The sequence below is a fragment of the Chelonia mydas genome, chromosome 1, assembly GCF_015237465.2.
Source record: "Chelonia mydas isolate rCheMyd1 chromosome 1, rCheMyd1.pri.v2, whole genome shotgun sequence".
Classification (NCBI taxonomy): domain Eukaryota; kingdom Metazoa; phylum Chordata; order Testudines; family Cheloniidae; genus Chelonia; species Chelonia mydas.
Genome location: NC_057849.1, coordinates 55685234 through 55702759, shown reverse-complemented (window position 1 = coordinate 55702759; position 17526 = coordinate 55685234). Strand labels below are relative to the sequence as shown.

General features: G+C 42.4%; 1 protein-coding gene across 3 annotated transcripts in view; it reads left to right on the top strand.

The window, feature by feature from the left end:
- FAM124A (family with sequence similarity 124 member A) overlaps positions 1 to 12055 on the top strand; it is a 79180-nt gene extending 67125 nt beyond the window's left edge. For all 3 annotated transcript variants that reach the window (XM_043532597.1, XM_037893247.2, XM_037893251.2), the window contains one exon: positions 7360 to 12055. In XM_043532597.1, coding sequence (XP_043388532.1) covers positions 7360 to 8196 — 837 coding nt within the window. In that variant the 3' untranslated portion in view covers positions 8197 to 12055. The remainder of the gene's footprint in view (positions 1 to 7359) is intronic.
- Positions 12056 to 17526: the final 5471 nt, after the last annotated feature.

The window sequence follows — 17526 nt, the reverse complement described above, 5'->3', positions numbered from 1 at the left end:
TTGAGTCTTGGAAGCTAAGTAAAACAGGAAGTGATCTTTCGGCCATTCTGTCCTTCACCATGAGTGAGAGAGAGACAACCTCTTTTATATCTTTTTATTTAAAAAATTACCTTTAATAGCATATCAATATACTGAATGCCATTTTAAACATAACATACAGTCAGAAAAAGCCAGTATAGATATATAATGTTACAAGATTCCTGTTGTGACGACTGGGACTACAAATTTACTGTAATTGTGAGCTCAGTTGTAAAAAGTGAGTGAAAGTTTATAAAATGTCACAATAAGCTATAACAACAAATGTTGATAGGGAAAGGTGCAAAAGGAAGACAGACAGATTGAATTAGTCCAAACAAAGAGGCCTACTAGTATAACTTAAGGATCATGCCTGGCAAACAAGAAAAGTGTAGGATCAAAAATCAATGGATCAATATTGGTATGTTGGGAATTAGGCCTAATTAGTAAACAAAATAATGAGGGGATGGGCTATTCCATCACACACACACACACCACACTCCTTTTTGGGTTCTTAAAAAGAAAAGACTTCGGGGGGCTGGGGGGATTGCGGACGGATGTGGATGTTGGCTGACTGAAAGACAAGGAAGGAGCGAGCTTCACCATCCTGGCTGCCACCCGTGCCATCTCCTGGAACCCCAGGATCTATGATGACACTGTTCAGTCTTAGTTGCCCTGCTCCTGAGAGATGTCCTGACCAGACTGGGTCAGAGAGAGAGAAAGAGAGGGATCCTGATGATGTCACCTCCTCCACTGGCTCTGGCTAAATCCCAACCATCAACTGGGATGTGAGATTTTGTCATCCCTGCCCCATGTGTGTGTCCTTTTCCTTCACTTTGTTCTCCTTCGTATCCCTCTCTTGTTTTCTTCTTGTCTAATAAGAGTCTGCCTTAGGCAGCCAAGACTGGATATTTTGCAACATTGATGAAAGTCTGTGCCCAGAGAGGAAACTAAAAGCAATGTTCTAAGTAGCTTGGTGCTGATACGAGTTTGCCAGGTCTCAGAGAAGCTAATAAGACTAAGTGCCATACCTGTGTTTTGCCATCAGTGAGGTTGCAAGTGAAAGTCAACCAGAGACAGAAGCTGCATTTTCTATATTTGCTATTCTTTTCTCTCCTCTTTTGTGTGTATTTGTCTTGTTTTGTCTTCTGGGAAACTGGATCAGACTTCAACAACAATAGTAATCACAGCTCCAGTTCATCTCAGCTCATTTCTTTCCCTCCCTCCTCCCCCCCAAAAAAGGACAGTTATTACTATCTTTAATGCCATCTAAGAAACTGCCAAATGGGGGCTTTTTCCTTCTAAAGACTCTCTCCAGCTAAAGGGAGAGAGAACAAGGGATGTTATCAAAATAAAAGCCTTACTTACTTTACATGTCAAATGCTGAACTGTTTCCTTCTTCTCTGTATCTTTAATCAAGGATTTAAGAGATTTGTAATAATGTGTTTGCCATGGTACTAAGCAGGCGGAGATCTCTGACAAGGTCATTTTAACACCTTTGACTCTTTGGGTCCATATATTCTATTGAAATTAATACAACTGCCCATCTAACAGAGTAAGATACTAACTGGTGTAAGGAAGGGTGTCAAAATCTGACCCTTAAATCTTTGTAGTCGGGATTGTCCCTTACTCTGTATTTATACAGGGCCCTGGTCTCAGTTGAGGCCTCTAGGAACTACTGAAATAAAAATAATGACTAATAAGAGAAATCTTTTTTTTTTTTTTTTTTTTAAGGTAGAAATTTCCTTTCTTCGGTCACCATGCAAAACGTTAACTAGCAGTCCTGGATTCTTCTCATCAGATGTAGGAGGCCCTAATAATATAGCCTCTGTAGATCTCTGTAGCTTTCACCAAAAGTTGTTTCCTTCATTTCTGAATGTTTGACTGGTTATCCTCCAAAAATTCTGTTGAGATGTGGAGAGATTGTAATTTCCCATAGACTTAATGAAGATTTGTGAAGACTGCAGTGAGCATGGGTAACAGACCAAGCATTAGGTTTTAAAAATATATTATTTTTTTATTATAGAGCTAATCTGTTCAATCAGCAGTTGTTTTCTGATGGGTATTCATGCAAAGCCTTAGATGGTGCGGAAAGATATATCATCCTCTCTATTTGGAATTTCAATCAAAATCAACCTTTTCAGTGTTCTAGAAGCTGTGCAAGTGGCGTGTCAGTTTGTACACAGCGTTTCTGTTCTGTCAGATGGCTGATCCTTTTCCAGTGTAGCTGGAGCTTTTGTTTCTAACACAAGCAGCACAGATATACCAGACAGTGCTTTGTCAGTCTGCAGTGAGGTAATGGGCATTGCAAAAAGCAAACTGTAAGGAGGCTGAAGGGGAAAAAAAAGAGTTAGTCGATGAGATTTTGCTTCTGAAGTCAGACAAAAGATTTGCCCCACATGGGGAATATAAAGGCATTATGCTAAAAAGAACATCTGAGATGTCCACGTCATTTACTTGAAAAGAGAAAAACACTTGTTTTTCTCTTTTCATCTCTCCAAGGTCAGAGTAGCGGAGGAAGATCAGTCTCTCTCGCTCATGTTTCATGGCTCATTATGGTCCATCACATTTTGAAAATGGGTTCCAATTCTTTTTTTTTTTTTTAAATGTTATATACATTTAATTGGTAAAAGCAAAGAGGAACAGCAGACTGCCTAGCTCTCTGTATACAGTAGTTGGCTAGTAAGTAAAGGCATGGCATAGTGGCCTCAACACAGGACTGGGAGCCAATTTCCCCTGAGTTTTAATCGAGGCTAAAATATGGTTTTCCCTCTGTGATATCCAGCAAATCAGAGAATTTAGAGAGGGAAAAGTCCTATTCATTTTATCTACTCTAGCTCTGTACCAATAGAGGAGTATCCACTAATCCAGGGGTGGGCAAACTTTTTGGACCGAGGGCCACATCGAGGTTGCAAAACGGTATGGAGGTCTGGGTAGGGAAGGCTGTGCCTCTGCAAACAGCCTAGTCCCCACCCTCTGTCTGCCCCCTCCCACTTCCCATCCCCTGACCACCCCCTCCCGGGACCCCCGTCCCTAACTGCCCCCCTGGGATCCCACTTCCTATCCAACCCTCCTGCCCCCTGACTGCCCTGACCCCATCCACACCCCTGCCCCCTGACAGGCCCCCTGGAACCCTCGACCCATCCAACCCCCTCCACTCCTTGTACCCTGACTGCCCCCTCCTGGGACCTCCATCCCTAACTGCCCCCCCAACCCAACCCTCCCTGCTCCCTGACCCCCCACCCCCAATCCAACCGCCCTGCCTCCTGACCGCCCCCTCTGAACCTCTGCCCCATCCAACTGCCCTCTGTCCCCTGACTGCTCCCCAGGACCTCCTGCCCCTTATCTACACACCCCCACCCCCTTTTTACCATGCGGCTCAGAGCGGCAGGACAGGCTTATTGGAAAGCCTGGGAGGTAGCCGGGCGCAAGCTGTGCTGCCCGCGTGGCGGCCTGGATGCGGGGGAGGAGCACAGCAGGGGAGAGGCCGGGGTCGAGCCTCCTGGGCCAGGAGCTCAGGGGCCGGGCAGGACGGTCCCCGTGGGCTGGATGTGGCCTGTGGGCCATAGTTTGCCCACCTCTGCACTAATCTGTATTTGCTAGAGTTTTCTCTGGTCTGGTATAAAATGTGCCAAGAGATGGAATTTCCACTACTTCACTTGGGAGATTATTATACAGTCTAATACATTTCACTGTTAGGATAGTTTCCCATGATGTGGGATAAAGGGCTTCTGAAAGTGTTCCAGAAAATATTGCACTTGCCCATATAATTTAAGATGGTATTTGAAAATGTCACCCATAAACTATAGGTCATTTCATTACAAATATTTTAACACAAAGAAACTGGTGCAGGGATATAGTAACTTGCCAAAGACATCACAGTGCAAGAGTAGAATCCATATCTCCTTTGGATTTCCAGTCCTTTGCATTATCCATAAGACCAGCCTCTTTGTCAATGGTAGATCTGTCCCCCAAAGCATTTTTTAGATTTTCTAGTACAAGTCATTTGACTTGATAACTGTATTTGTGATCTAATGTTTCAAAGGCCCTAGTCCAGGAATCCACAAATAAGAGCTCTTAACACCTGCAGGGAAGCCCAGTGAGTCTAGCTTCAGTTTCTACTGGTGCATATTTTGTCTAAATATTTATCAACTATTTATTTTTTAATTACTTAAACTGTATGGTAAACAGATGGATTATCTCATAGTAGAACAATTCTGCAGAAAAATCTGAATCATTAGTGAGTGTAAACTGTATTCAAATACTTGACAACAATATAACAAAATAATTTCCTGCACAAACACACAAAGTAATGGGATAATTTGTTTGTGTCCTTGAAAATGAAATACTGCATTCTGTAGGCTACCCAGAAATTTCTTCAAATACAAATTGATGCAGAAATTTCTAAAATAACTTATCTTGCCTTCTGCATAAGTAAAAATAATATAGCTTGGAAACATAGCTCCAAATTCATCTCTGGTAAAACTTCATTGACTACCATTCAGTTTGACCCATTCTGTTTGACTCTTTTGAAATCATGATCCCTTATCCATTAAACAAACTGGTACAATACTGTAGTTAATTTTATTCAAAGATTCAGTTAGTTCTGTATGGCATTAAGAAGAATAGCCTATTACATTATGAATTACCATAGCTTCATGTGTTAGTGTATTCGTCCACAATACATAAGTGAACTCAACAGGGTTTATGTCCCATAACGTACCCTTGGCATGGACAGTTACAAATGAGCAAACAATTTTTTGCAGATGTGAAAGTACCTTGTTCCCTCTAAAATCAATGTAATGGATAATGAAAGATTTAAACAGCACATCTTTGCCACTAAGACCATGGGGGTGTGCACTAGTGAGAAATGAGCAACAACAATGCTTGGACGTTGTCTAGGCATTAAAGTAACAGTAGGTTGCTATCTGCACTAAATTCCAGTTGTTACCATCTTAAAATTCTTAAAATTTATCAAGTAATAATATCATTTAAAATATAAATAATGAAGTCATTTGCTGAATAAGTCAGCAAGCTGTCAAGTAATGGATGTGGAAGCTTGAGAGGTGAGATACTTTCTCAGTTCTGATACACTGTCTCTGTGGTACAGTATTTGAACCATGCCATGTTAAGTCATGAGGTGGAGGACAATAAATAAGGTATTGGCTTATTTAGGCCTAATTCTAACTTTGGATGTGTGTGAAGCTCCTGCTGCAGTCTGTGGGAATTGCATGAAAGCATATCTGGGGGCAAAAATTGGTATTTTGCATCATGTGAGAAATTCCAGTAAAACTGTCAAAAGAAGTGATTTAAATACAAACTGTTGAAGCCACACTGAAATAACTAATACGAGGAGAAGGATCCAGGAAGTCATTAACCACTCAAAAAAGGTTTGCTAGGAGTAGGGGGGTTGGGCGGGGGGGCGAGGGAGGGGAAGGGTCCCTTGCTCAGACAATAGATCTTGGAGATAGGGCAATGTTAAAAGAGAAGAAGGGTGACGTGAGTGTTTTTCAAAGAGTGGGGGATGCTGGTTTTGACTGACACTAAGAATTGGAGTGTTTCAGGGTAATGATATATGGGCAAGGCTATAGATGACAGTGGTGGCATTGGTGCCCTTCTATCATAAGAATTGAGGTTGGAAGGCTGGGGAGAAAGGGCTGTTGATGGCCCTGAAGTTCTTCTTCGAGTGATGGTCCCTATTGTATTCCACCGAGGGGATTCAAAATCTGTGCTTTCTGCTCTCACTTGTTTTCCATCAGTGATGAGCACCAGTGCTGTTTGTACTGTTTGGGGAAATCCCACATCATGTCCGGGTGCAGTATCTTCCTCTCCTTCCCTGTCCATACATGGGAAAGCTGAGCTCTTTGCCTCAAAAATCACCTCATGGAGGCTGCAATGGGGCCAAAATTGGATCCTGGCCAGGGAATCCCCCCTGTCCATCAGCCTGAGCAACCTAAGAGCGCTCCCCCTACCATGGAACCTCCATCTGGCTCCGCCAGTACCAGTCCTACAGACCCAATGCAGGGACCTAGCCATGAGTCATGGAAGCATGCGCGTAAGCATGGCCGAAAGTCTTCTTCCAAGTCCAAGAAGGACGTTGCCCTGTCAACAAGTTCCAGCCATGGAGGAATGAGTCGTTCCAAGGCTCACAAGAGTAGGCAGGAAGCACAGATTTTGAATCTCCTCAGTGGAATACAGACAGGGATCACGCATCTCAAAGAACCTCCAGTTACAGCTAAGTAACCTGCCCTTTTCATTCCTACAAAATATAAGGTAGGGGATGAGTTGGATCAGAGAGAAGTGGAAGGGGGGGTGAGTTTCAGAGAAAAAGAGGGAGAATGAGATTTCTGGGTTTATGGCAGCGGTCAAAATCAAAAGGAAGAATGTAGCAAACTTCTCACCATCCTTAGTGAAGAAATTAATGGAGAAAGAACTATTCATCTTCAATTTCCTTTACTAAAAGAAGAAATGCTGGAAGTAGAGTATGAATGAAGTTGTATAATAATCTATATTAGTTAAAAAGTCCATGCTTGTTAAACTTGTAGAATACCAAAAAACAGTTTCTCTTTGGGTTTTACATAAAAGGTTAAATAAATAAATCAATATATTAAAATTCAGAATGAGAAAAACTTGGGGATTTTGTGATTAAAAAGGAAAACCTGGTGAGCTGGAGTAACTAGCTCTTCTCACCCATCCAATTGTGCCCTGAGCTTCAACACACAAGCTCCAGAGACTTTTTATGTCAATTTCCTATAGTTTTGTTTTTTCACATACTATCTAAGTGTGTAATCAAGCAATGCAGGATTTACTGAATGTCAGATGAGACATAAAAAACAAGTAAAGAGCCAGGTTGTTTTAAATTGGAATAGAATTAGATGCCTTTCAAAAGGGTCTTTCTGAGCTCAGCGTTTTGAAATCTCATATAGAATACTATAGTTCTTAAAAATCTTACATAGAGAATTCTCAGAGCACATCTGAAAATTTTGCTACAGTCCTAGAGTCTTAAAATGTCACCTGTCTTCCAGGAGATGTGTGTCTTTCTCAGGATCTCACTATTGTTTCATGGAGTTCACCCTGTGAGGCAGGACAGTTTTAAGGCTCCAGGCTTCACTTTTGTTTTCCTCCAAGGACCCTTATATAAATATTTGGATTTTGGCACAGTGCTTTCTCTTTATTATTAAAGTGAAATATTTACTGTGAGTGTACTGAGTGACAGTCTGCTTTATAGTTACATGCAGTAACAGTTCAACAGTGAAGACTTACAGTTGTAAAATTGCCAAGTCTGTGTTAATGTGGTCTTTCCTCTTTTCTCTCCTCCCCCCCCCCCCCCCCCCCCGCCCGCAGCAGGCACGTATTTGGTATAGGAAGTCTGCTAAGCAGAACGAGCTTCATTTCCCATCTTCGAGGGATTCCTGTTTCACGCCTTCACCAAGCTACATTCCTCACAGTCACAGACCTGCCCCTGATCAAATTAGTGAGCATCTGAAGTCAGCTGGTCAAATCAAGCTGCATCGGGCAAATGGCCTTGGTCAGTACCTTGGTGTCTCCCAGCAGGACTTGAGAAATGGTGACCGAGGAGACTTCACCCGAAGATCCAGTAGTGCCTCCAGCATTTCATGGTCATTTCAGCGAAGCAAGTCTCTGTTCTGCTTGCCCACAACAAGCTCCTCTCCAGGCTCTGACTCCTTTCACTTTAGTGAACCATTCCAGATTTTAAATACTGGGTCACCTGTGAACAGGTTAAAAACATGGAGATGCAGCCCCAAGCTTAACATTGAGGACTTGGAGGATTCACAGGAGACTGATGTCGACACAGGGATGAAGCTGTCCTTCTCAGATCTGTCCGTGGTCTCAGCCTACTCTACCTTTAATGGATTTTGCAGTGATTTGGAAGCTTCTCTTCCCTCACAAAGGCAAAGTGTCAGTAGATCTAAACGGGTTGACTCCAGGAGAAGGCCGTTGTCAGCCATGTGCAGTACTGTTGAGCTCCCTAGTAGTTCACTTCCGTCTCTCTCGGAGTGGTCTTCCAGTTCTTTCTTGTCATCTTCAGCATCCCCCTTAGCATCTCACTGCCAACTCAGACAGTCACCAAGAGCAAACCCTTGTTCTCTGAATGCTAGGAAAACACCTGGCAGCATTCAGCCAGGCTCTTCAACCAACGAGGAGGAATTCTACATCTGAGCTTTCTCCATGCTGAACCTTTTAATGTAAATTTGTGCATATGTGAATTACAGCAGTGCATTTCCACTATCTGAGCCATCTGGGCTGGCAAGTTCCTTGCTCCTTCTTGAGGGGAAGGTGTTACACCACTGTGTGCTAAATGTTGTAAAAGGTTCCCCCACACCATTGTAATGGATGCCTCATAAATGTGTATTATAATATCAGGTGAGATTGTGTCCACTGGATTCATGTGGAGAGGATCCTCGATGTGTAGATCTGTCTATAGCTGTGCGGATAGGGGGTTTGTGCTCCGTGTCCTTTAGCTCTGGCGAAAGGGGTTTGGGAGACTGACCCTTAGCATGTAGAGCAGGAAGTGCCTAGGGATGCACATGGTAACCCACCTTCCCCTGACAAGTAGCTGTAAAGATACTGAAAGGAAAATATAACCTCAAGCTGCACTAACTTTTCTGAAGAGCTCTCTCCACGCTGGCAAACCCTTTCCCACCTCCTTTATGAGGTTCCAGAGGCAGCTATGAAAAGGGCAGACCCTAGTAGCATGGCTCCAGTGGAGCCAGACAAGGAGGCTGAGGGCCCCAGAACCAGTGTAGAGGCACAGGCCTCCAGCTGATCTTTGAGAATCTGCAGATTTGGGGAGAGAACCTCTTGTTTGTTTCATGTGGAAGAAGGGACCTGCACCACATCCCCAATCTGAGGGACTGGTTTGGGGAAAATGCCATGAGGGGACCAGCTTTTCTCCCCACCTCATACGGGAAGGGAGCAGGGTGACCCACTGTTAGAAATGCACTGCAGGCTCCCTATTTTTAGGGGTTTGTTATTTTGGTTGTAAAAAATTCACCTCGTACATAAACTTAATATTGGTGGTCGCAGCCCAATTTCTGTGTAAAACAAATTTCTTGCCAAACTTTCGTCAGAATTTTTAATTTATCTGAAGGGAAAAACATGTAGAATTATACCTTTTATCAAGTTACATTTTTGGCAAGTTGTTACAGTGGCAAGCTGTCCTGGTGTAATTACTTTTGGTATTTTGGAAAAATGTTTAAATGGAGAAGCCATTAGTCTGAGAAATGGCTAAGTACCTTTATGAGGATTTTTACCATCTATTTCAAACTGTTCTGACAATATATCTCTGTGTTAAACAGTACTGACGCTGACTGCTGCTCTGGTCTAGGCACTAAGAACATTACCTGGTTTAAAGTAGTATATACAAATCTGTATTTAATCAATAGACAGGTACAGTTGCGGAAGATCCACTCTGATCAGTCAGTAAATAAGCCAAGGGAGGAAAAATGATCTTGTGTGTATTACTCAGCAGCCTTACTCACAACAATACTATTCGTTTTAAAACAGCCTAAATAAATAGTTACATAAGAGAGTGGAACAGCTCCAAAAACCTCCATTCTAACCCCCAACTAAATACACAGTTTATACCATTTCACAAACCATCCTTAAAAAACATGAAGTCTGGAAGAAATAAATATAAAATCATTCTGTTTAAACACCATTAAAGTTGTAACCCAAATCCACAAAAGGCAGGAAATTGACAGTAAAGGCTTGCAGGAATTGGCAGTCAATTCACTGGCCCTCCTTTGTGCTGTTCAGAATTTTTTGCTTTTTTTTTCCTCGCTGTGATAGAGAATGGTGCTTCTGCCTCATCTATGAGTTTCCTGCCTGTTGTCAGCTACTGAGACACCATGAACTGCGTGGAAACCTTGTCTTCCTTATTAACTATAAAAATTGGATTGTATTTCAGATCTGGACACCCAGCTGAATATTAGCACTTTCCCCACCACTACCACCCAGAGCTGTTTGGGTTCACTCCAACTTTTGATAAACAACCCTGTCTAGAGATGCTTGGAAGCAGAAACAGCATGAATGAGGGATTTAACATGGTGTTTGAATGTTTACCAACTATTGGCCTGCTCCAAAGCCCATCAAAGTCAGTGGGAGTCTTGGGGTTTAGGTGAGACTTCAGGGTATGTCCTAAAAAACCTGCAGCATCAAGTCTGAGGCTGGGTCTGCTGACTTGGGCTTGTGGGGCTTGGGCTGTGGAGCTAAAAATTGCAGTGTAAACATTCAGACTTCAGCTGGAGCCCAGGCTCTGAGACCTTTCTCCTTTGCAGGGTCTCAGAACTCTTAGAGCACAGTAGGCCTGATTCTCCACTGTCATGGGCTATAAGTAATTATTTACAGCTGGGCAAAATATGTGTAGAACACTACCAGATCAGAATGGTATCATTTTGCACTCACTTGGCAAATGACTATGCAAGGTGCAAGGCAGTGAAGAATCAGGCCCAAAAGGTTTAGACCAGGGGTGGTCAAGCTAAGGCCCGCAGTCCGGATCCGGCTCGCAAGCCATTTTAAGCTGGCCTGCGAGCTCCCACTGGGACTTGCCCCACTCCAGCTGGGGTGCTGGGTTGGGGGCCGCTCCACACGGCTCCCGGAAGCTGCAGCATGGCCCCACTCCAGCTCCTAAGTGCTCCAATGGGAGCTGCAGGGGTGGTGCCTGCAGATGGGGCAGCATGCAGAGCCGCCTGGCCGCGCCTCCATGTTGGAGCCAGAGAAGGGCCACTCAGAGCCTGCACCCCGAGCTTCTCCCTATGCCCCAGCCCTGATGCCCCTCCTGCCCTCCAAATCCCTCAGTCCCAGCCCAGAGCACACTCCTACACCCCAAACTCCTCATCCACAACCCCACCCCAGAGCCTGCACCGCCAACCAGAGCCCGCACCCCAACCCCAATTTTGTGAGCATTCATGGGCCGCCATACGACTTCTATTCCCCAGTGTGGCCCTCAGGCCAAAACGTTTTCCCATCCCTGGTTTAGACTAATGGCACAATATTCTTCTCTAAAATTTGTGGTGGCACAAAGATAAATGATGAAATAACATTATGAAGCCATTTTACCAACATTAGCCACTTTCAGATATGACAATAAACAGGAAAGAATTGGCTCAACCTTGTCAAAAAATGTGTTTTATCATTCATTGTTGGGGAAAAAGCATATTCACAATATTTATAATACTTATAAAAAGTCATAAGAACATGGAATCAAAAGATCTTCAGAGAACTGACTTCAGCTGACATGTCTATTTGTTCCTGGAACCATGTCAGTATTCAGACTCCTGACGGAAGCTGGCTTGTTCTGCTACTGGAGAGAAGACTTGGAAATATCTGTCAACCAACAGTGTGCCTTATGACTGGACTTCAGTGTAGCTGAAAGCAATAGCCTGGCTTTATCAGAAATACTGATGATGTTGAAAGGCTGCAAATTAGCACAAGATAGCAAATTACCAAGTAGCAACTAATATGGTGTAAATATACAGGAATGGGAACATCTAAACTCCAGACTGTATCACGTAAACCAATATAGGAAGGAAGCCAAATAAATTTCAACAGACTCAGAAGAGAGAATTTATATTGTCTCAGATGGTTCTGTTCTTCCAAGTACTTCTACACTGTTTACTGATATTTAACTAGAAAATAATGTTCTATTTTTTTAAGTTCTGTATGAATAATTCATGGGGTGTGTAACAAAATTTTGGAATCACAGAATGCTCCACTGAGAGGAAATGGAATAATAATATTGTACTGGAATCTTTTATGTTATAATAATAAAAGCCAGCTTTTGAAGAGTGTTTCAATTAAAATAAGTGTCATTAGTTCCCTTTTCTATAATTTAAAAGGGAGTTGAACTTATCCAGATGACTGGAGATGCACAAGGTTCGTGCTATGGCATTTTGCTTATGTATCATATCACTGTTGTTATGTTATGAACATTGCAGATTTCCCCTTAACTACTTCTCTTCTCCCATGCCAGCATGTGTTGCTTTTATCAAATAAAATAGTCAGAAAGTTAATTGTATTTAAACTTCTGTGTGTTCATTTATTAAACACAGTGGAGTCATATTGGTCACTTTAGCGAGGCATTCCTCAGATTTCAAAAGATCACTGTATCAGACATAAGCACATCACTTCTGGGCAATGTTGATCAATAGAGCAAATATAAAATAAACACAGCCTTAAATACAAGAGATGTCTCTTATTTTAGACTCAGATTTACCTCTACAAACATGTCTTATTTCTCTTTTCTTATTGCTAATTATTTATCCCAGTAAAGCTAAATGACTAACAGAGGTTATGAAAAATTTTACATATATGAATCCCGCTTCAGTTTGTCTCCTGTATTAGAATCATAGAAATGTAGGGCTGGAAGGGACCTTGAGAGGTCATCTAGTCCAGCCCCCTATGTTGAGACAGGCCCAAGTAAACCTAGACCATCCCTGACAGGTGTTTGTCTAAACTGTTCTGAAAAACCCCCAATGATGGGGATTCCACAAACTCCCTTACAAGCCTATTCCAGTGGTTACCTATCCTTACAGTTAGAATTTTTTCCTATCTAAACTAAATCGCACTTTCTGTAAATTAACCCCATTATTTCTTGTCCTGCTTTCAGTGGATTTGGAGAATAATTGATCACTGTCCCCTTTATAACAGCCATTAACATATTTGAAGACTGCAGTGGTTCGCCCCCCCCAACCCCCCAGTTTCTTTTCTCAAGACTGAGCATGCCCAGGTTCATAGAATGAATCACAGAATATCAGGGTTGGAAGGGACCTCAGGAGGTCATCTAGTCCAACCCAAAGGTTTTTTAACCTTTCCTCATAGGTCAGGTTTTCTAAATATTTTTTTCATTTTTGTCGCTCTCTTCTGAATGCTCACCAGTTTGTCCTAAAGTGTGGTGTCCAGAACTGGACACAATACCTTAGCTGAGGCCTCACCATGGCTGAGTAGAGCGGGACAATTACCTGCCATGTCTTACATATGACACTCCTGTTAATGCACACCAGAGTGATATTAGCCTTTTGTTTGCAGCTGCATCACATTGTTCACTCATATTCAGTTTGTGCACCACCATAACTCCCAGAGCCTTTCCAGCAGTACTACCACCTGGGCAGTTATTCCACATTTTGTAGCTACGTGTTCGATTTTTCCTTCCTAAGTGTAGTACTTTGCACTTGTCTATATTGAATTTCATCTTATTGTTTTCAGACCAATTCTCAAATTTGTCAAAGTCATCGTAAATTCTAATTCTGTCTGCAAGAGTGCTTGTAGCTCCTCTGAGCTTGATGTTATCTGCAGATTTTATAAGCATAATCTCTACTCCATTGTCTAGCTCATTAGTACTATTCAATATTTTCATTAGACCTAGGGTGACCAGACAGCAAATGTGAAAAATCGGGACGGGGGTGGAGGGGTAATAGGAGCCTATATAAGAAAAAGACTCAAAAATCGGGACTGTCCCTATAAAATTGGGACATCTGGTCACCCTAACTGGCCCTAAAATAGACGCCCTGCAGGCCCCACACTAGATGCATACCTCCAGTTTGACAATGAACCATTCATAAAACTACTCTTTCAGTACAGTCTTTCAGCTGGTTTTGCACCCACTTTACAGTAATTTCAGCTAATCTTTTTTTAAGTCCGTGGTTCTTATTCAGCTGCTCTCACTCCTTCCTTTCCTTAGAATCATGAAATCTATCGTTTCATGATCACTTTCACCTAAATTCACTTCAACCTTCAGATTCGCAACCAATTCCTCCCTGGTGGTCAGAGCGATAACACTTTCTTTTATACGGCCTTCATTTTTTGGTCTTTGTCCCACATTTACACTATGACATTCTCTTTCTATCTGTCTATAGCCACTCATCATCATGGGATCTGAGTGCACCCCGGAATTCCACAGTATACACAAAGATATGTCGGGAGTTTTATTGTGTTTTATAGTTTAACATTGTGCCACTTTAGAAGTACGTTTTGCATTCTGCTTCGAAGGTGCTGAGGTTCCTTGTCATCTCTTGGGAGTGATTTTCAGATCCAGTGTCCTGCACTCTTGAACCTGACACTGGCCCAGCGGAATGCAGCTGTTGTGGTCATAGAATCATAGGACTGGAAGGAAGCTCGAGAGGTCATCTAGTCCAGTCCCCTGCACTCATGGTTTTGAATAGTTCACTGGGGTATAATTAGTGGCTGCTGCTATGGTGGAGAAAAGATAGGATTTCTTTGCTTCTGTGCTGATGGCTGTGGTTAGTGAGAGGATATGGTGAATAAGCGCTTCATCCAGCTCCATTGCAGCCAGTGGGAGTTTTGCCATTGACCTCAATGGGAGCAGGATCAGACTCTAACTGGGTTTTCTATTCCATGACCTTTGGTAGGGCAAATTTACCTGCACAAATATTTTGTAATCTGAATAGGTCCATGAGTTTCTGGGGATGGGCCATAATTATGGGGGTTTCACAGGATGTGTGCAGCACTGTAAATAATTGCAATAGCTCATAGACTCATAGATAGATGATCATATTGGTACCTTCTAGTCTGACCTCCTGCACAATGCAGGCCACAGAATCTCACCCACCCACTCCTGCGATAAACCTCTCACCTATGTCTGAGCTATTGAAGTCCTCAAATCATGGTTTCAAGACTTCAAGGTGCAGAGAATCCTCCAGCAAGTGATCCATGCCCATGCTATAGAGGAAGGCGAAAAACCCCCAGGGCCTCTTCCAATCTGCCCTGGAGGAAAATTCCTTCCCGACCCCAAATATGGTGATCAGCTGAACCCTGAGCATGATTCACCAGCCAGATACCCAGGAAACAATTCTCTGTAGTAACTCAGATCCCACCCCATCTAACATCCCATAACAGGCCATTGGGCCTATTTACCATGAATAGTTAAAGATCAATTAATTGCCAGAATCATGTTATCCCATCATACCATCTTCTCCATAAACTTATCGAGTTTAATCTTGAAGCCAGATAGGTCTTTTGCCCCCACTGCTTCCCTTGGAAGGCTGTTCCAGAACTTCAGTCTCTGATGGTTAGAAACCTTTGTCTAATTTCAAGTCTAAACTTCCCGATGGCCAGTTTATATCCATTTGTTCTTGTGTCCACATTGGTACGGAGCTTAAATAATTCCTCTCCCTTTCCCGTATTTATCCCTCTGATATATTTATAGAGAGCAATCATATCTCCCCTCAACCTTCTTTTGGTTTTGGGACCAATCTTATTTAATCTTTTTATTACTGACCTCGGCACAAAAAGTGGGAGTGTGCTAATAAAGTTTGCGGATGATACATCCTAGTAGCCCTTCTCTGTACCTGTTCCAGTTTGAGTTCCCATGTTTAAGAAGGATGAATTCAAACTAGAACAGGTACAGAGAAGGGCTACTAGGATGATCCGAGGAATGGAAAACTTGTCTTATGAAAGGAGACTCAAGGAGCTTGGCTTGTTTAGCCTAACCAAAATGTTTTACCTGAGTGACAATCATGTGCATACGCAATACGTAGGTGGGTATTAGGTGTGATCTGTAACAATGCTGACTTTGCTGTGTTAACTGAAACCTCTGCACCAAGGACTATGACAGCCTGTTATCTGCCAGCTCATATTAATGGGTTGTCATAAATATAAAGGGAAGGGTAAACCCCTTTAAAATCCCTCCTGGCCAGAGGAAAACTCCTCTCACCTGTAAAGGGTTAAGAAGCTAAAGGTAACCTCCCTGGCACCTGACCAAAATGACCAATGAGGAGACAAGATACTTTCAAAAGCTGGGAGGAGGGAGAGAAACAAAGGGTCTGTGTGTCTGTCTTTATGCTGCCTTTGCCGGGGATAGACCAGGAATGGAGTCTTTGAACTTTTAGTAAGTAATCTAGCTAGGTATGTGTTAGATTATGATTTCTTTAAATGGCTGAGAAAAGAATTGTGCTGAATAGAATAACTATTTCTGTCTGTGTATCTTTTTTGTAACTTAAGGTTTGGCCTAGAGGGATTCTCTATGTTCTGAATCTAATTACCCTGTAAGGTATCTACCATCCTGATTTTACAGAGGGGATTTCTTTACTTCTATTTACTTCTATTTCTATTAAAAGTCTTCTTGTAAGAAAACTGAATGCTTTTTCATTGTTCTCAGATCCAAGGGTTTTGGTCTGTGGTCACCTATGCAAATTGGTGAGGCTTTTTATCCAACATTTCCCAGGAAAGGGGGGGTGCAAGTGTTGGGAGGATTGTTCATTGTTCTTAAGATCCAAGGGTCTGGGTCTGTAGTCACCCAGGCAAATTGGTGAGGCTTTTTACCAAACCTTGTCCAGGAAGTGGGGTGCAAGGTTTTGGGAAGTATTTGGGGGGAAAGACGTTTCCAAACAGCTCTTCCCCAGTAACCAGTATTTGTTTGGTGGTGGTAGCGGCCAATCCAAGGACAAAGGGTGGAATATTTTGTACCTTGGGGAAGTTTTGACCTAAGCTGGTAAAGATAAGCTTAGGAGGTTTTCATGCAGGTCCCCACATCTGTACCCTAGCGTTCAGAGTGGGGAAGGAAACTTGACAGTCCTTAACTATTTTCTCCTTCAAAATTTTTTCCAAGATCTTGCGTACTACAGATGTCAAACTAATAGGCCTGTAGTTACCCGGATCACCTTTTTTTTCCTTTCTGAAAAATAGGAACTATGTTAGCAATTCTCCAATCATACGGTACAACCCCTGAGTTTACAGATTCATTGAAAATTCTTGCTAATGGGCTTGCAATTTCATGTGCCAATTCCTTTAATATTCTTGGATGAAGATTATCTGGGCCCCCCGATTTAGTCCCATTAAGCTGTTCGAGTTTTGCTTCTACCTCAGATATGGTAATATCTACCTCCATATCCTCATTCCCATTTGTCATGCTACCATTATCCCTAAGATCCTCATTAGCCTCATTAAGGACTGAGGCAAAGTATTTGTTTAGATATTGGGTCATGCCTAGATTATCCTTAACCTCTACTCCATCCTCAGTGTTTAGCAGGCCCGCTTCTTCTTTCTTTGTTTTCTTCTTATTTATATGGCTATAGAACCTTTTACTATTGGTTTTAATTCCCTTTGCAAGGTCCAACTGTACTTGACTTTTAGCCTGTCCCACTTTGTCCCTACATATTCTGACCTCAATAAGGTAGCTTTCCTTGCTGATCCCTCCCATCTTCCACTCTCTGTATGCTTTCTGCTTTTTCTTAATCACCTCTCTGAGATGCTTGCTCATCCAGCTTGGTCTACAACTCCTGCCTATGAATTTTTTTCCCCTTTCTTGGGATGCAGGCTTCCAATAGTTTTTGCAGCTTTGACTTGAAGTAATCCCAGGCCTCCTCCACCTTTATATCCATAAATTCTTCAGTCCAATCCTCTTCCTTAACTAATTTCCTTAAGTTTTGAAAGTCAGCCCTTTTGAAATCAAAAACCCTAGTTGCAGATTTATTTGTATTTATCCTTCCATTCAGTTTGAACAGAATTAGCTCATGATCACTTGAACCAAGG